The sequence below is a fragment of the Protobothrops mucrosquamatus genome, unplaced genomic scaffold (assembly GCF_001527695.2).
Source record: "Protobothrops mucrosquamatus isolate PMUCROS unplaced genomic scaffold, P.Mucros_1.0 scaffold166, whole genome shotgun sequence".
NCBI classification, from domain to species: Eukaryota; Metazoa; Chordata; class Lepidosauria; order Squamata; family Viperidae; genus Protobothrops; species Protobothrops mucrosquamatus.
The window spans coordinates 1,271,728-1,292,269 of record NW_015386528.1 but is presented as its reverse complement, the minus strand read 5'-3'; the positions used below and the strand labels follow the sequence as shown (position 1 = coordinate 1,292,269).

The 20,542-nt window shown below is 40.0% G+C and overlaps 1 protein-coding gene across 1 annotated transcript in view; it reads left to right on the top strand.

Annotated features, from left to right (window-relative positions):
• PAK5 (p21 (RAC1) activated kinase 5) overlaps positions 1-20,542 on the top strand; it is a 60,613-nt gene that overhangs the window by 36,825 nt on the left and 3,246 nt on the right. Inside the window, exons 3-5 of the mRNA XM_015813547.2 lie at positions 7,306-7,800; positions 11,085-11,218; positions 16,798-16,924. Of these exons, the coding sequence (XP_015669033.1) occupies positions 7,306-7,800; positions 11,085-11,218; positions 16,798-16,924 (756 nt within the window). The remainder of the gene's footprint in view (positions 1-7,305; positions 7,801-11,084; positions 11,219-16,797; positions 16,925-20,542) is intronic.

Below are 20,542 nucleotides of genomic sequence, written 5' to 3'. Positions count from 1 at the left end.
ATGAGAAGGAAGGACTCACTGGAGAAGGGCCTAATGCTGGGAAAGATCGAGGGCAATAGAAGAAGGGGACGACAGAGAATGAGGTGGCTGGATGGAGTCACTGAAGCAGTAGGCGTGAACTTAAATGGACTCCAGAAGATGGTAGAGGACAGGAAGACCTGGAGGAACGTTGTCCATGGGGTCGCGATGGGTCGGACACGACTTCGCAATTAACAACAACAACAAGGCTAACATTAGGACTAGTAATATTATTGATCAATTAAAGATTTTTTAAAACCCATTTGTAAATAAATTATAGCTCCTACTGTATTTAACCCAGCAACTGCAAAGGTTTGATAAATGGCTCTCTCAGAGATCTTCCAAGCAGAAACCTCTAATTCCAATGACTTTCACTTTAAACAAAACCTATTGCCAGATCTCTGGGGTCGAGGTGGGGTCTGCTATAAACAGCATAAGATTCCCTCCTAGTCATCCACTAAGAAAAAAATACTTAAGCCATGGTTCTAAACAAGCAAAAACAACTTTACCACTTGCCTTAGGACAGGGGTAGGCAACCTTGGCTCTTTTATGACTCGTGGACTTCAACTCCCAGAATTCCTGAGCCAGCTAGTCCACGACATTCTGGGAGTTGAAGTCCACGAGTCATTAAAAAAGCCAAGGTTGCCTACCCCTGCCTCAGGAAACAACACCAATCCAAATATACAGACAGTATCATGCAGGTACAAGAAATAGGCAAGCTGTTGAACTCCATGAGATAAATCGCCTTATGCTCCGCAGACAGACCTGCCCAGATAGCAATTTACCTACAACAATCCCCTTAAAAGTACTGCACAGAACATTTCAGAAGAACAGGACATATGTAAACAGTCCAACTCTCCTCCCCTTCCTTGCAAAAAATGTCCACAGCAGTCTCTGCAAAAGTCTCACGCAGCCATTTCATTCTTTCCCTGGATGCTTAATCCCTTCTGGTTGGAACTTCTGTGCCCAGCTTAGCTGGATACAGTCTGCTCCAGACTCTTCATGGGATCTTCTCCAGTCAGACCTATTGTGCAATTTCCCTCATTGCTGATGCTCTCCCTTACTTCATGTCTGCCAAGTGGCCAAACAATATTCCTGAATCCTTCATGCTCTCGAAGCTAACCCTAACTCTGGTAGCTGCAGGGCGAAAAGCCTTGTGTTTTTACTTGTTATTGTACTCATGTCTCTCTCTCTCTCTCTCTCTCTCTCTCTCTCTCTCTCTCTCTCTCTCTCTCTCTCTCTCTCTCTCTCTCTCTCTCTCTCTCTCTCCCTCCCTCCCTCCCTCCCTCCCTCCCTCCTGTCTGTCCAATTTAAGTGTAAGCTTTTCCTTTTTTTTCCTTGCCATTGCTCCCCAGAGTAAACTTCTCCAGTTTTTTCACATATTTTCTAATATTATTCAGATATTCCTTCCATTCCTTCCCTTTATATTCTTTCAGACAGATACTCGTGTCTTGCTGGAGGTCCCTAATTCTGATCTTCTTTGCTGATTTTAAGTTGTCTATCAGGAACAACTAGCTTTACGTTAGCATCGCTGAGATCTGATTTCTTTTGATTTTGACTTCTTCCAGTTATATATAACTCCAGTTTCCATCCTCTTTACTTGACGTGACCTCTTGCAGTTTTGGCCCGTATTTTAAGCCTTTTACTTATTTCTCAATGCTAGTGCAATCGATTCTGATGCCTAACTTTAAAAATATTGTGAAACTCCAGGAAAAGTGGCTTGTGCAGAATCTTGGATCCATGTCAAAGCCACTTTTTGGTACTATTCGATAAAAGGTCGGTGAGAGAAGGACTGGCTTAGACACTAAAAAAATCAGTTATAATAAAACTGGAGACGTGGAACTAAATGGTTCAGTAGTCAAACTCAGTACAAGTAGTGCTCAACTTACAGCAGTTCATTTAGTGATCGTTCAAAGTTACAACGGCACTGAAAAAAGTGACTTATGACCAATTTTTGCACTTACAACTGTTTTAGCATCCCTGTGGTCACATGATCAAAATTCAGACGCTTGGCAACTGACTCATATTTATGACAGTTGCAGGATTCTGGGGGTCATGTTTTGCAACCTTCTTGTAAGGAAAGTCAATGGGGAAGCCAGATTAACTTAACAACAATTTGACTATTTTAACAACTACAGTGATTCACTTAAGAACGGTGACAAGAAAGGTCATAAAATGGGGCAAACTCACTTAACCAATGTTTCACTTAGCAACAGAAATGTTGGGCTCAATTGTGGTCGTACGTCGAGGACTACCTGTAAAGGCAAATACATAGATCCATGGGAAAGTGTATTTGTGACACCAGATAACATTTATTAAGCTGTAAATCCATTGTTTAAAAATATAATTCATGCTTTCCTAGAGTAAAGAAATTCTTTAATATAATTTATTAATATTCAAATTGAAAGAACATATTATATTGCACGGATTTCAGTGAAGTACTAGAGATTTAGTTTTGAGAGCCAGTTTGGTCTAGTGCAGGGATAGGCAACCTTGGCTCTTTTATGACTCGTGGACTTCAACTCCCAGAATTCCTGAGCCAGCTGGCTCAGGAATTCTGGGAGTTGAAGTCCACAAGTCATAAAAGAGCCAAGGTTGCCTACCCCTGGTCTAGTGATTAAGGCTTCAGGCTAGAAACTAGGAAACTGTGAATTCTACCCCCACCATCTGATTGACTTGGGGACAGTTGTTCTTTTTTAGTCTACGACATCAGGCTCAGATGACAAGGTGGTCAGTTAATTCCTGTCACAACCAATGAATCCACATTCAGATGATCCAAAAAAGGTAGGGAGAAGAAAAAATGCAATTCATTCTCCTCTGGATTCATTGTACAGTCTTGCTGCATTTCAACAAAGAGCCATGTGGTTCACCATTCTCCTTCCATAGTAGCTAATACTACACCCTAGCTTTTGTCTGCAAGCAACTAGCATTAAGTGGCAGCACTGAATCTGAGTTTTTCTACCACCGTTAGGAGCATGATCCATTAGTACAACTCTCTTTCGTGTATTGGTTCAATTCTCTGAATGCTACTGAAGCCGGATCCCAGTGCACTGTGGTTTGGTTTTGTCACCAATGGTTAATTAAATATTGTTATAAATATTAGCATATTGTAGGAAAAAACCCTGCAAGGACTAAAACAGGCAGTCGCCAGAAATCGGTACTCACATGAAAACGCAGGTGCACGTTCCTGCACACTAGTATACTAATAGCTGGGAGAGTGGGATTTTTTTTTTTTTTAAAAAAAAAGATAACTTGTTTTGCTTTGTGTTCTGTGAGCATTCTATACGATCCTATTAGGTTTTTTTCATAATTCTTCTTAATCTCCTCCCCTCTTCCAAAATTAAACCAAGGATGATGGAAATTCAAGAGAACTCAAGGTTTAGAAGTCAATTATCCTTTGGTTAAGGATAATTATTTCTGACAAGGGTGGATTTTTGTTTGAACTGGTTGGTGCAGTGGCTAAGGTCCTGGATTGGAAGCAGGGAAAGAGAAGTTCCAGTCTTCCCACACACAGAAGCCAGCTGGATGACCTTCGGGAAATCATTCCCTCTCAACCCTGATCAGCATCAAGCCAGCAGATAAACAAAACCCTTTGTAGCATTGTATATGGATAGCTTTGCTGTAAGACCTAGGTACCCACAGTGGATAAACAGTTGGGAGAACAACCACCTCCACTACTGAATTGTTTGGTTACCTCAGACCACAGCCAATCTCTTGTCCCCTTAGCAAGAAACTGAGATCCATATGACCTGACATGGAAGAAAACAGGGTATATATTAGAGGTACACATTGCATAGGGCCCTGTCTTAATTTGTCTTCAGGCTGCCTCAGGCATGGCAACAGCTGCTCTGCTCCAACTGTGACAGCTGTAAGAGCAGCCCAGCTGGATCAGACAATTCTTTTCTAATCTAGAATTCACATGCTAAAAATGACCAGCCAGATATCTCTCAGTCCTTTAAAGCATACAAAATATGTTCGAAAGTTTCTGCTTATTGTAGCATTATGATAGTTCATCGCATAGTCACCCAGATGTTTAGACCGGACTTGGCAGTTCTATCGCCTAAAAAGGTCCTTCCCAAAGATCTATTATTATTATAGATAGTTCTCGCATGACAGTAATTGGGACCAGAATTTCCATCACTAAGCAATACGGTCATAAAGCATCACATCATGTGACCATGTAATGTACAGTGGCAATTCTGGCAATCCCAGTTGCCATTATTAAGAACCTTATGTGATTGCAACCTCCGACTTCCTGCTGGTTTCCCCATTGACTTTGGTAGTGTGAAACTAGCAGGGAACATTGGAAATTGTGATCACATGACTGCAGCTCACTGCAAGGTATTGCAAGCCAGGTACCAGGCACCCAGATTGCAGTTCAGTGACTGTGGGGATGCGACATTAGCCAAAACTCAGTGGACCAGTCATAAGTACCACTTATTCAACAGAGTTGTAAATTTGAACAGTCACTGAACAAATGGTTGTAACCTGAGTACTTACTACCTGTATTATTATGGTCAGCCAGATGTTCAAACTGGATTTGGAATTTTTTTCAACTTACCGAGTCCTTCCCAAGGACATAGGATATGCAAATGTTGTGTTTCATGGTGTTAAAAAGGTATCATAGCAGGATGTGCCTGTCTTTATTTTTGCACAACTGAAGACAGCATGTATAATGCTCCCTCTTTTCCCCAAGCAATTTTGTGAGGTGAGTGGGCTGAAAGCAATTGGCCTTTAACAATGCAGAAGAAACTATACCTGATCTATAGCTACATGACCACCTATCCATGGGGCAGTACTGGACTTGTGGCTTTTTTATAGTAGAAGATATTGGCCACAGTCTTAAGACCTTTGCCTAGCTTTGTATACCAGTTGTGGAACTTTTGGGACCAGGAGGCCCTATAGATCATAATCCATGCCTTCATCACTTTAAAGAAAGACTACTGTGACGTTCTATACTTTGAAGTTAAAAGTGTTCCAAAATATGGTGGCCTACTTGCTAACCAATGGTAGAAGATTTGGAAGGGTTATCCAAAATAGTGGTCACTGGCCTGGCTGGCAATTTGCTTCCAGGTTCAATTCAAAATGCTGTTTCACATCACCTATAAAGCCCTCGATTCGGGCTGGGTTTCCAGACATTTGTGGGATCTTTTCTCCCAGTCCAAATTTTTCCATCTCTTCAACAAGGGGAAGCTGAGAATTGGTGGTGGAGAAGTGGTGAAGGAGTCAGTAGCCTGCTGATACTTCTTTAGTACTGTCTCCACCCTTTGCAACATCTTGCCCTTGGAAGTATATGATACTCTTAACTGCTCACCCTTTACAAAAGCACTGACAGTCTTACACTATTTCAGCGGGTGTACCAATTCTAATGATGACAAGAGCTGCCTTAACTTTGGTTTTTAATTTGGGATACCCTCCATATTTATTTTCATGGGCATTTCTATGTTGTTTTCTGTAATATTGTAAGCTGCCTTGAAGCCTAGGAAATAGGTGGTGCACATATTTTTATATAAATAAATGAAGGAGAGGAACCATCTGTGGCCCCTGTTTGTGTTGCCCCAACCTGATCTATGGCAATGTTTTCAACATGGTGCCTACAGAAAAGGGAATTGAAACCCAAGTCAAGTCCATTTGACAGACCCTGGACCCTCGCCTCTACAGAATACCTTGCAGTTGGGCAGGACCTGTATTCTAAAAACTATCTGTGGAAGAGACCAGTAGGCAACCCATGTTACCCTCATGCCAAGGTCATGAGGCCTCTGAAGCTCATCCTCCCAGACTACTGAAACCCAGTGATGCCATTTATTACCCAAATTCAGAAACATTCAGAAAATGTTTTGGATCATTAGTGATGCTATGTGTCTGTCTGTCTGTCTTTGTCGCTACTTATCAAGTCTGGGGATGGGTGTCATAGTATAGCAGAACCTAAAGAGGCTAAGGACACTTAGTGTCAGTAGCATCTTCAGGAAGGGGAAAGTAAAAAAGAATTAAAAGGCTACCCCAAATCTGAATTTTCCTGCTAGAATGTGTAAACATGAACTTAAAGGGCTTCATCAACAAGCAAAACTGGAGACAAAGGGGTCGCAGGTTGTTTTAAAGCTAAGAATGTATTTCATACAATGAAATCTAAGCATTTCATGACTGTGTCATTACATTCAAACTCAAAAAAAAAAGGTTTTTGCCTCGATGGTGACTCCCTAGATATTTAATCCTGCCTCTTGTTCCCTTCTTTGAGTCTGCCCTCAAACACCTCCTACCTCTTTAGCTCAGGAGCAGTTATCTTCTGCTCTGGTTAGAAAGTCTCTTTGACTTGACTGGAGTCTGAGTGTCAATGCTGCTAATATTGAATATTCTTGCTTTGACAAAATATGCAGAACTGTCTGGTACTTTTAGAGTTAATTCAGATGAGAATGAGAGAGGAGAGAAAAGCTCGCCGCAGAAGGGAACGGAAGTGAATCTTTGCCCTCCAGGCTAATTGGAAGATGTGAATCATGACCCCAAAATAGGGGAGGGGAAATGCCTGGAATGTTAGGTGCGAAGGAAGGGAAATTCAGATCTTGGCATTCTCCATGCCGTGCTGACACTCCTTTACACTAATAAAGGCTTTTTAGGTTAAACAATGCCTGAAAGTTCTTTGAAGTGTTTCATTAGTCAGACACATGACACTGAGGTTATACATCTTGAAAAGGAACCAGCCAGGACTTCCACATGAATCAGCTCTGTTGAAAATCAGATCAAAGCTGTCTTCTCTGTCAGCAGCTCTCCAAAGATTGAGGCTAGGGATTTTCCTCCTGTTAAACAATATCCCATTGATTAGATTAGAAAGACTGGATTTAGAACTGGAATCTTTTTCAATCAAACCATTGGTTCAATGTAACAAATTAGGGGCCATGATACCCTGTTCCTAAAAGACGATTGCTTGTAGGCTGCCCAGTTTGGGCCACCAGAAGATTTAGATCCATGCTTTGAAAGCCAGTTCTGGGAGGGGGGGGGTGTCGGTTGCTTCTCTCCTACCCTTGAACAATGTCTTCTGCCCTGCTTGAGAAGACAACAAGTAGGCCTTTGATGAAGGGGCAACATTGTACTAATTAAACAAGATACCTTTAGAACATGGGTTTCCAAAGGCATGTAAGCAACTAAGCATCTAAGCAACTAGTAAGACAATCTGATGGCAACCCACCTGGAGAGGAAAGTTAAAAAGAGAAAATGTTTGCATCCCTCGTTAGTTCAGGAACACACAGTTGTACCGAAAACAACGTTAACTTTTTGATGTGCCTTTTTCCACAGCTGGATTATGATCGAGCACAGATAGTAGTAAGTCCACCCCTTTCTGGATCAGACACATATCCACGAGGCCCAACAAAGCTACCTCAGAGTCAGTGCAAAGCCACCTATTCAGGTAGTGGCTATCAGTACTCAGCTATCTATCACAAATTCTCTCACTTTAACCACCAGCCTTCTCTGCAGCCCAGCTCACATTATACTTCCACAGCTTCTTACCCAAGCTCCCCCAGCATCACTTCAAGTTCTTACCCTCCGCCGAGCTGGGGCTCCACCTCAGATCAACAACCCTCAAGGGTCTCGCACGAGCAGTTCCGAGCAGCTTTGCAACTGGTGGTGAGCCCAGGGGATCCACGGGAATATCTGGACAACTTTATCAAGATCGGGGAAGGCTCCACTGGTATCGTTTGCATCGCCACAGAGAAGCACACGGGAAGGCAAGTGGCTGTGAAAAAAATGGATCTCAGGAAACAGCAGAGAAGGGAATTGCTCTTCAATGAGGTAGGTACTTTTGGAACCATAAGGAGATTCTTTCACGACCTTAATTTCTTTCCCTACAGTACAGGTAGTCCTCGACTTACAACAGTTCATTTATTGACCGTTCAAAGTTACAACGGCACTGAAAAGTGTGGCTTACGACCATTTTTCACAGTGACCTTTGCAGCATCCCCATGACCACCTGATCAAAATTCAGATCTTGGCAACTGGTTCATATTTATGACCGTTGCTGTGTCCCACACTCACGTGATCCCCTTTTGCAACCTCCTGATGAGCAAAGTCAATGGGGAAGCCAGATTCACTTAACAACCAGGTTACTAACTTATGAACTGAAGTGATTGACTTAACGACTGTGTCAAGAAAGGTAAAATGGGACAAATCTCGCTTAACAAATGTCTCACTTAACAACAGAAATTTCGGGCTCAATTGTGGTCGTAAGTCGAGGACTGCCTAAAGGCTCTCAGTGCAGAGATGTTAATGCCATATACTGGTTAGTCTGTTAACCATAAACCAGGAAAACCTGATTTCGTTTTTCACTCAGCTTCAGAATTCCCTGGTCAGTCGTTGTCTCTCAGCCTCACTTTCCTTGCAAAGTTTTAGGGAACAGGCTGGCTCTTATATGGTCAGAGTGAGGCAGACTCTGGGCCTTTTCGCCCACCAATGACATAAAGCATCTTGTAGCATCACCCAGCCATCACTGATGCAGTATAAAAGCTGTCCTCCTTACCGTTAGCACAATGACAGTATGACTCAAGAAGATGTTGTAAATTGCGAGCGGAAAAATGAACTGTTGGCGGCAGGTGTGGGAAACTGGGAAAAAAGAACTTTTTGAAGCCAGCATCTTTAAACCAATCTACTACTTTCAGGTTCAATTCACAACATTGGCCCCCAATTAGTATTAAACTAAAATTCAGCAGATCATCCGGTCAAATTTCCTACATGATGGAGAGTGGGGTCAGCAGCTTGCTTTTAATTCTGGTAACAAAATATTTCTGATTTGGGTAAACCCTGTGAGAATAAAATGGGAATGGGAAGAATCGTGTTATTTGTTTTGAAAAAGAGTTATAACATAAAATGTGAGATGTTCAAATATTCTAGAAGATGGACATATTCTCACTTAAGATACATTAAAAGTCTAAATAAAGTTATATATTTATCATGTTTGGAACTGAGCCCCACTTTCTGAGCAGACACCATCCATTTCTTCTAATATCTAGAGCAAATTTATAACCTTGATAAATATAGTTTAAAATGAGAAGTCCCACAACTTGCCTTCAAAGGGAAGTTTTCTGTCTGGCAGAATAAAATCTTATTCGATAGAGAAAGATTAATCAGATTTATGACATTGATTTAAATTAACGAAATAAGTCAAATAAGTTAAAGTATCAGTTTCTGCTCAGATATGGATAGCTCACCATAGTTTTAGCAGGCATCTGAATGTTTAAAATTTCTAGAACAGTAATTACTCTGCTTCGTTTTTGTTTTTCCTGTTGGCTGAGCAGAGAAGAGTAAACATGAACACTAATTAATACTATCCAGGATATTTTATCTTCACACAATATCAAAGCAAACATTATCACATATATAGAAATCAACATGTCTTTGGTTTGGCCAACTGGAATATGTGATTTGTTATTGTACAAATTTAGGCCCAGCTTTTCAAAACAGATAAAGAATCAGATATAGGTACAATTACAGCTTTTACAAAGAGTTCATAGAAAGCAGTTGTCAGTACCATTCATAACAATCCAATAGCACAACAATAGCATCAGTTCTAGAGTCTTCTGAATGGAGAGAAAGAGAAGAAGTGTTTCAAATACAACCCATGAACAATATAACACCGTTAATACGGTCACAAGGTTGCGACTTTTTCCTTTCTAATGAATAAAGGGCAAGTCTGCATTTGGCAGTTTCTCAGGCACCAATATTCAAGAAACGAATGCGGTGCCTGCAGTAGCAGCAGAAGAGCATGTTTTTTAAAAATGGGAAGAATTCGAAAAGGAGCTGCGCCAGACAGCCACATGCCATTTATGTGACTTGGAACATTCAAAAGAAGCTTTGTTTCTTTGTACTTTTTTTTTTCTGAGGTAGGGACAACATTGTTGGAACACTTGAAATGGCTATTTGGAGCTTGGAATATGCCAATGAACATAATTTTGCTAGTTCTAAGTATGGAATACATCCTCCTTCTGAAATATGCCCTTTGTTCCCTTCTTGTTTCTGGCTGAAAGTAACAACAGTTTGCATGATGTCCAAACTGGACAAAATGTAATTACAACTAACCATGATTTACATTAATTTTTTTTAAAAAAAACAGAATTAAATTTGGGATTCAAATTTTAGTTGGCATCAGCTGTTTGATGACACAAAACACTCCCTCAAAGACCTGCCCAACCCTGATGCCTCTTAACACATAAATCTGGCTTAGGTTATAGCTGCCATTTTCAGAGTTGAAAACTTGCAACGGCTGTGCCATTTCCCCCCTTGGAAATCTCCAGTTTGTTCCCTTGGAGAGCTCGTATGCGGTGAACTGCTTGGTGAGGTCATCATTGGTGAACTGCTGGTCTGAACTCTCCAGGGTTTCAGACCTACCTGAAAGATGCCCAAGATATCTGTGCCTCAGTGGGATCTTTTGCAGGTGAATAATTTGCAGCATCCTTCCTCTGAACTTCTCTTCCAAATGCACATGTGCGAGACAGGATTAACAGAAGACCACTGATGGCATCAGACCACAGGATTATCATGCTTGTAGTGTGTTGCTTAGATAAGATCATCTGATTCAGCAAAAATAGTGCTGTGCACTTCCAAAGACCAGTGTAAGCCAACCTTTTCCCCAAAGCCTGTTTGTTTAAATGCAACAGGATCAGGTGCAGCAAGCTACTGCTGATCATTTGGTGAACAGATGTCAACATCCTTTTATGATCCATAGCTGTTGACAAGGCTGTTTTCCTTTTTCCTGCATGAGTGGTCATGCCTGTCCTAAATTCCAGTTTTACACACCTGGTACATATAGGAGAACCCCTGCACCATTTTTTCTTCAAACCAGATTTATCTTCATTTCTATTTATGAAGGAAGGGAAGGATCCAACAACAATTCTACCTAAGCTCCTTTCCACCCCAGACTCTCATTTCTAGCCAGTCTGTATTCAACATTATTCTACTGAGAATTAGCATCCAAACATGAATGACAGGATTGAACATTCTCTCCCATTTGGCGCAAATGAGCAGGGAAAGTAAAGAAACCCCCTGGACTGTTGTTGCACTGTCAGCCTTTGCTCTTCTTCCAGGTTGTCATCATGAGAGATTATCACCATGAAAATGTGGTCGACATGTACAACAGTTACCTGGTGGGAGACGAGCTCTGGGTTGTGATGGAGTTTCTGGAAGGTGGTGCTCTGACCGATATAGTGACTCACACACGGTAAGCTTGTTCTGCGGCCAAGTCTTGCCTTCTAGCCATTTGATCTTTTGCAGAAAACCACTGCCAAGGGGCCCTGTCTCTAAGATGAGGGAACCGAAGCAGATGAGGTCTCTCTGATGAAATGAATGAAACTCCCCCCAGGCAGAGCCTTGCAAGAGCGTCTGAATCCCCACACTGACCCCTCATGCAAAGGGGATTCTCTGAAGGCAGGGCAGAAAGCGCCTCTCTCGTTCAACTCTTTCGCCCTTTGAAACAACAGGGACAAAGGAGGGGGGAAGAGGGATAACCATTTTGGTTATTCGCACTGATTCCCTCGACTGTTTCTATAGCAACCTTGGAAGTTACTAAATATGTTTTGTGACAGTATCGACAGATAAAATGGTGACATAATGAAGGAGAGGTCCATGCTGATCTGACAGGTTTAATTTCCAAACTGGATGCCTTCTTCTGCTGCCGAAAAATTAGCCCGAATCTTTCTCAAGTCTGACCTTTTCTCTGTTGAATGATAATAATATGCTGTTAAATGCATAAATGAAGCTCTTTGGTATGCTTTAGAGCAGTTCTTCTCAAATTTGGGCAAATTACCAAAAATTGGGTTAAAGTTTTTTTTTTCCCCTTTGGATAACGACACATGAACCCGTTACCCATCGCACTAGGGAAATTTAAATTGACTTTAAGGATTGCCACAGATACTAAAATATATTTGAAAATCTCCCAGAGTTTTCCTATTAAAACAAAACTGATAAAATTACCAGTGGTAATTTGTTGAAATGACATAAAGTTCATTCAATTATACTATTTTTATTTTATTTATTAAATTTAGAAAACAGCTCATCTCCTCATAGAGGGAGTCTGGGTGGCATACAAATAAAATATTGCAAACATAAAAACTGAATATAAAAATTTAAAAGAGAGGCAAGAATAGTTAAAATTCAACATAAATATAAGCAGTCCTTGACTCGTGAACACTCATTCAGTGACTGTTCAAAGTTATGATGGTGCTGAAAGAAGGAACTTATAGCTCAGTGGTGGCGAACCTATGGCACGGGTGCCAGAGGTGGCACTCAGAGCCCTCTCTGTGGGCTGGCGCGCCGTCGCCCCAGTCCTAGGCCTTCAGCTGGGTTTTATAAAACCTTTTCGCTTTAGGCCTCCACTACCGTGTGCAAGAAAAAAAAGGTTCAATCAATCAGTCAATTTCAACTTCTCGCGGGAAAAAAAAGATCTTGCAAAGTTGGAATTGATTGATTGAACTTTTTAGTCCCACCCAGTCTGCCGTTACCACTGCAGCCACACCCCGCCAATGGGCCACACACCCCAATTGGCCACACCCAGCCAATGGGCCACACCCACATGTCACTCAACGATGCATAAGTGAGTTTTGGGTTGCAGTTTGGGCACTCGGTCTCTAAAAGGTTCGCCATCACTGTTATAGCTGGTCCTCGGAGTTCGATAAAACTTTCTGATAAGTGATTTTGAATAATGAAGGAAGAACTTGGGAAGCACTGCTTTAGAGGATAAAGGCATAATTTAGTTGAATACTTCTTGTACGTTTCATAACGTATCTATATCCCAGTAATTAGTTAAAACACTTTCCAATAGTTAAAGTGGTCTCTTTTTTTCCCTAACAAAATACTGTCTAGCTTCCAATGAGGACAATATAGGGGACAAACCTGAAACAGCAGCCAATCTAAAAGAGCTTCATAAGGGTTAAAAAAAAGTGTTTATGCTTACAACTTTGCTTTACAAAGAAAAACTCCAGAGCTAAACCAAGAAAATAAATAAAGTAAATAGATCTAAAGGGCAGCTTTCTGAAACAGAGGACTGCCCTTTACATTTGGTCACTAGTTCAGCTTGACACTTGCCTTATATTTTCCACTTTGAAATTAATCCTATTCTAAAAGCATCCTACAAGTCTCAGCAGGCTAAGAAAGGCCAGATAGAAATAGGAAAGCCCAACAGGATTTGGCAGATATACATATGAGTGTGTAGTGTAAAGCAGGCTAGCCTCTCTCTCTCTCTCTCTCTCTCTCTCTCTCTCTCTCTCTCTCTCTCTCTCTCTCTCNCTCTCCCTCTCTCTCCCTCTCTCCCTCTCCCTCTCCCTCTTTCCTCTCCCTCTCTCTTTCTCTTTCTCCCTCTCTCCCTTCCTCCCCCCCTCCTCTCTCTCCCTCTCCACGGAGAGGTATAAATCCTATGTCTGAATGGGAAGTGGGGATAGGAGAGATATTTATCGGTTCCTATCAAAATACTATGTTTGGAGTATACATGTACAAGTAGTCCTCAATTTACAACCATTCCTTTAGTGACCTAAGTTACAACAGCACTGAAAAAAAGTGGCTTAGGATCTTTCTCACAGTTATGACCGTTGCAGTATCCCCATGACCACGTGATCAAAGTTCGGACGCTTGTCAGCTGGGTCACATTTATGACGGTTGCAGTGTCCCAGGGTCACGTGATCATCTTTTGCGAACTTCTGATAAGCAAAGTCAATGGAGGAGCCAGATTCCCTTAACATCTGTGTTACTAACTTAATAACTGCACTGATTTACTTAACAACGGTGGCAAGAAAGGTCGTAAAATGGGGCAAAACTCACCTAACAACAGTCTTATTTAGCAGTAGAAATTTTGGGCTCAGTTGTGATCGTAAGTCAGGGACGACCTGGAAAAAGTATGGGTTGTGAGACATTCTCCTATCTTTATAGAAGTTTTCTTTCAAACTGTAATTTAATGTAAATTTTAGTCCATTCGTCCATACATTCTCCCATTTATCTAGCATTATATTATACCCATTTGTTTTGCCCATTTTACCATACATTCTTTAACATATTCATCTTCTACTATGTTTCCCCCAAAATAAGACCCGATATTAATTTTTTTTTTGCCTCCAAAAGAGGCACCAGGTCTTATTTTCGGGGGTGGGTGGTTCTTTTCTACTCACCTCGCAGCAGTGGCACCAACAGTCTACTCCCCCCCCCAAGCCGGCCCACTTCTTCTGAGGTCAAAGGAGCAGCTTCATTCTGCAGCTGAGAATGGAGCTCAGGCCTGCATTTCCGGAAGGCCTCTGCAGCCGAGAACCAAGCTACAGATTGAATCCATAGCTTGGTTCTCGACTGCAGAGGCCTTCTGGAAAGGCCTCGGACTCCGAAATGTAGGCTGGAACTCCATTGCCAGCTACAGAATGAAGCTGCTCCTTTGGCCTCAGAAGAAGTGGGCCGGCGAAGCAAGTGTTGATCCATGGGAGGCCTGGCTGCAACATTAAGCTGTACCCCCACCCTAGCTTGATTTTTAGGCATGTGCCTTGCCCTAAAACTAGGGCTTATTTTTTGGGTAGATTTGTATTTGGCCCACTCCCAAAAATCAAGCTAGGGCTTATTTTCTGGGTAGATCTTTCTTTGGGGGAAACATGGTAGGTTCATCTTGAGTAACCTTTTATATTTTAGAAATCAAGTGGTCATCTCCAGAACATAACATTAACATCCAGTTCAGATTTAGTTCCTGTGAAAGCAAAACTTTTTTTTAAAATCAAATTTAACTCTTTCAAAAATTCTATAATAATTAAACCAATCACAAGCAAATCCTTCGCTTACTAATTGCTCTCTTGTCTTTATCTTAAATTGATCTTTTTCAAATATCAATAAGTCTTGATATGTCATCCATTTACATTCCATATCATCTCTATTCTATGTAATGCTTCATGAGGTGCTAGCCAAAGTGGTACTTTATCAGCTAATCTTCTTTTATACTTCCACCATACACGTGCAATCAATTGGATAACTTTTAAAAAAATTCAAGGCTGTTAGACCTCGAAGGTTTTTTTTTTTTTATTGAAAATTTTTAAAAGTTTTACAATATAACTCCCCACCTCCCTCATACCCCNTACATTAACAATCTCAAATTTACTCAAAAACCAAATGAAACTTTTTAGTTCCATATTTATTCTCAATATAATCTATCCATCTTCTCCAAACCAATATATATCTTTCTTGTGAATAATCCTTCACATAGGCTGAAATCTTAGCCATTTCTGCTAAATTTGAAACTTTAAATGCCCAATCTTCTATAGTGGGCAAACAATCCGTTTTCCAACATTGAGCTACTAATAATCTTGCAGCAGTTATCAAATTCAGCATCAATTCCATTTCTTTTTTATCCAGATTTTCCATAATGCCCAACAAAAATAGCTGAGGCTTAAACTTTATCTTTTTCTTTAAAACATTTTGAATATTCCACCAAATCTTTATCCAAAATGCTTTGACCACCCTACAAGTCCACCACACATGAGACCTCGAAGGTTTTGATTTGAGATTTGGGTGGCATGCCTATCTGTGATATGACAAAGTAAAAGTTAATCCTGCTTTTAGGATTCATGCTATTAGGCAATCGGTTGCACGGTTTTGTTTAATCTTAATTGTTTAAGAGAGCTTCTAGCTCTCTCCATTCCCTTCATTCTAGCACTGGAGATGCTACCTAGTCTGTTAACAAAATATCTGTAAACAGCCATCCAAGCTCAGAGAGCACCAAACATTCACAGTTCAACTCTGAGCTACAAATAGTCTCTTTTGTTAGTTTTGTTTAATTTGGAAGTTTTCATATCGAGTTTTGAATAGCGAATTGTTTTGTTCTAAAAATGGGGGCATTTTCTCATTTGCTTTATGACTTTTATTTGCAGAACCAGGGTTATTTTTAAGATTGGTTTCAGCCCACATATTAAAAATTCCCATTGCTTTCACTAAGGGCTATTTTCTGAAATATTACTCACCAGACCAATATTTTGGCAGGCGTATAATTGCAAACAGATGTTTGCAGAAAACTCTTCCTTAAATGCTGTCATTAGGATTAGATTCATTAGATACACTCCTTAATTGCTGTTTGAACATTACAGGAGCTTCCTAGAAGATCTGATCAAAGTATCTGCAACTTTTACATAAGCATTATGTTGCTATGAAATGTTAACCCTATTGAGTGAGCTATTCATGACCTGAACTGCGGTAGACAATTAGCCATTACCACTTGGATGCCATTGTGAGTTTCTACCTGCTTATGCTCCAACTGGACATTGTCTACTCCCCATCCCATTTTTATGGGTGCAATGGCCTTGTGACCTCAAGCTATCGTTGCTGCATCTGCCAGACCAGCTTTGTCTCCATAGGTGCCCTTCAGTCATTCATCTCAAAAACTTGGCATGTGCAGGTGGGAGGAGGAAAAATACACAACTTCTCAGGAGACCATCTAAAGAATTTGTTACAGAAGAGGTAGAGTGGATTTAGAAGGTACCAAATTTAGTTTCTTTTATGATAGCATGGTAATGGACAAGACCTTTCCCAACACCGGGAAAATCTCTGCCAGCCAAAGTAATGCTGCTCTGCTAGACATATAGACTTCTTGAGATCAGCAATAATCTACTTTCTAGTTTGTGAGATATCCCTCAGGAAAAAAGGCTGAGTTTTTTTTTCAATGTTTATTGTGAAACATTAGAAATATTTTGTTAATGTTATCTTTTGTAATGACGTTTTTGGGAAAACATGTCCCAGCAGTAAACGTGTGACAACATTTCTTTTCCTATATTGCCTGCCAAATTCCAGAATGAATGAAGAACAGATTGCTACTGTTTGTCTATCTGTTCTAAGAGCATTGGCCTACCTTCACAATCAAGGCGTTATTCACAGGGATATAAAGAGCGACTCTATACTTCTCACTAGTGATGGGCGAGTAAGTATTTTTTTCATTTTTCTGGCTTTTTTTAAAACTGGAATCATCAAAAATGGATTGGGATTTTAATTAGGATCAGAAAAAATAGCTAATGAACAAACTTGACATGACTGCAAGTTGCTGGGTAGAAATCATCTCTCAAAATATCAGTCAAAATTCACCCTGATCCCATGCATTGATCCCATTACACGGATCCTATGCTATTCTGAAGCAGTCGATTGTGTTCACTTACAGGGTTAGCATTGTGGCTTTGGGGAAGGGTCAGGACTGATAAAAGAGATCTGAAAAGCATCAACAGAACATCACTTGCAACGGTTTGTCTTAAGCCTCCTCTACTGATTGCTGGAGAAAAGTTAACAAGTTTTAGAAGAAAATATAAAACTGCAAAATAGACATTGAAGTTATTCACAAAGTTAACACTAGCTGTAAATTAGCTTTCATCGGTATGAGTTTGTGAATTGGGTCACTAAACTTCCTAGACTTAGGAAATGAATCATGAGGTCATCACAAAGATTTTTTTCCCCATTGGCGCTGTTACCATCTTCAGGCAATTATCCATGTAAACAATGCAAAAGTATGGTATTATGGGAGGATTAGATTCAACACAATCTAGAGCAAACATATTTCACTTGACCTTAATTCGAAGCATGTAAAAATAAATGTAGACAATCTTATGTCTAACACATAAGCAAACAGATACATTTCAGTGTTTGTGTAGAGGAGCAGTTTGGAATACTAGACTAGACTCATAAGTAATTCAGAAAAAGTGAAATTTGCTCATAGCGCTACACAACAACACAAGATTCTGCAGGTATTTCTGATATTTTAAACACTTATTTGCTTACTGGTTAAAATGATTATTGCCTAATTAAAATGATTAAATATTGGCTAAGAGCCTCTTAAGGTGCTACAAAAATATAAACTTTACAGAATCCAAATATATTAAATAAACACAGAATTTCCTTGATATCAATTTAAATTTGGGTAATTGAGCTCTTCTTTTTTTAGCATGGGAGGTGAGCCAACAAATGATCTACATCCCTTGAAGTAGCAGTGGTCCTTCTCTGATTGTTTGCTCTAGGAAAATTCCCAATATCTAATTGTTGCATCCTAATGCTCAAGATGCAGCAGTGGCATTAGCCTGCAGTGCAGTGCAGTGCAATTCTCATGAAATGGTTCTTTTTCTGAACACAAAGCAATGATATAACTTACAGCTTTGTCAAACTTCAGATTACTTCAGTAACATGTTAACAACCTGTCCATAAAATTTACATTGCTTGCCTGCAGCTTTCATCATTTAACAAGAGATGTGGGAAAATTTGCTCAGCCTGAATTTATACATGAACTGCCCCAGTTCATACCTCCAGCCAAATCACTCTATGCATCAAAATCCTGACATGTTGCATTGGGACTTCAACTAAAACAAACAAACAAATGTGCTTATCGCAGAAATGATGTTAGAAACATTGAGCATGTAAAAACCGAGAAAAATCAAGACAAAAGATACACAAATTAAGAGACTTGCTTTATTATTATTATTATTATTTTGTGTGGTGGAGAGATTTGCTGACAAACATGCATGCCTGACAGTTAGAACAATTAACCAGTGGAACAACCTGCCTCCAGAAGTGGTGAATGCTCCAACACTGGAAGTTGTTAAGAAGAGACTGGACAGCCATTTGTCTGAAATGGTGTAGGGTTCCTGCCTGAGCAGGGGGTTGGACTCGATGACCTCCAAGGTCCCTTCCAACTTTTTTTTTTATTATTATTATTTTTGCAACATTTGCAAAGTGTTGCAGTAATGCACTGACACATATGCCCCACCAAATAAAATAAATTAAAATAAAAATTGAATAAAATCAAAATGGACAGATTCATCTATCCTGACTTGCAAATTGCATATATTCAGGGAGGATATTAAAAAAAAGAAGAGAATACCATTTTTGAATGCTTTTTGGCTGGTTTCCCCTGCTCTTTGCTTAATAATATGCACACAATGCCTCATTACGCTCATTGTCTGCGATGCACATTTTGTCATGAACAGTTGTATAATCATCTGATTCCACCGCCCCCTCCACTTTAAAACCATCTTTTCTATATTTCAAGATGCAGAAGATGGGCAAAAGCTTCCTCTACTCGATAAAGGGAAATTGATCTGGCATTCAAAAATATCCATTGTTTTGTCTCCCTTTCATGGTATAAAAAGAACCTTTTTATGCCATGTATGGCTGGGCTATGGTTTCATAAATAGGAACAATCATTTCTAATTTTTATTTGATTGATGTTGAATTAAGAAGCAGAAAAAAGGCATGAAAAGTAATGCCAAAATAAGATAAACCGTGCCACAAATAAAATGTGAGGCACCATCGTACAAACATTTAGAAAGCTTCCTTATTAATTATTTTGATAGCTCCCTGTTCTGATCTCAGACTGCATCCTGACATGATAAATGAGCTACTAATCTAATCTAATCCACTTTCGTCCCAAGACTCAAGGCTCAATCATTATTCTGCTTCAGGCACAGAAAGGGCGTCTTGATTGTTTTTGCCATGAGTTGATAAAGGCAACCTTTTTGTTTGTTTCAAGTATGAACCAAGCAAACTTTTATATAGGTGTAACATGAATTGATGCTATTTAAAGTCATTGTCTCCCCTCAAACGAAGAATACAAGACATTTATTGAATTGAATTGAATTGTATTGAAATTGGAAGAAGTCCCCCATGTGTGTTTACACTGCTACTTAGAGACAGTTGCGTTTTATCCTCTTGATTTTATTACTATAAACTCTTGAAAGTTGGTTGAAGCTAGTAGCAGTTAATACCAATAAACAAGAAATATTTTATTCAGTTTGCATTCTAATTTATGTTTGCATTACTCAGTTTATGTTTTGTGAATCAATTTGCAAACCAAAAGGCGGTTATAAAACACTCGTATTTTCCCGAATTTTGTGGGACAGTTCTACTGTTAGAACTACATGCAATTTAAAACTTCTAAATTGTTCATGAAGAGGAGCAGCAGGAAACTTCCTTGTCAAAATAATTCTTTCCATAAACTAGAGGAAAAAGTTCCCTTAATGAGAGAAAATGAGAGGTATGCAAGACAATGCTTCTGTTGTGATCAGCTGAAAAACAATTTATGTTTATCATTAGACAGAAAGTATTGAAATCGTAGAAAATGAGCTATTGATATAATTTGAAGTAGAGACTTGTGGTTAATTGGATGAGGAACCTGCAGCCTAATAACCTTTATTGTCTTCACCTAATTCCATTTGGCCCTTAGTGAACTGCTCTCTGAATATCTCATTATTATTGGTCCCTGAAATATTGTTCTGGCAAGTGCTTCCTATTCTACTTGGTGGAGGTAGCATAGAGAGGGGAAGAAAGAATATCCTTTTCGGCACTGAAAATTTCTCCAAGTGACACTTTTGTTCCATTGATTACTAGTTGTATATGCATCTAGCAATGGTCTAGGACAGTGGTTCTCAACCTGTGGGTCGGGACCCCATTTGGGGTCGATCGACCATTTCATGGGGGTCGCCAAGCAAGGCTGTCCGCCATTTTTTTTGTCCGCCATTTTTTCCCCCCTTTTCCGGCAGGTGCCTTACCTCCCTTGGGCTGG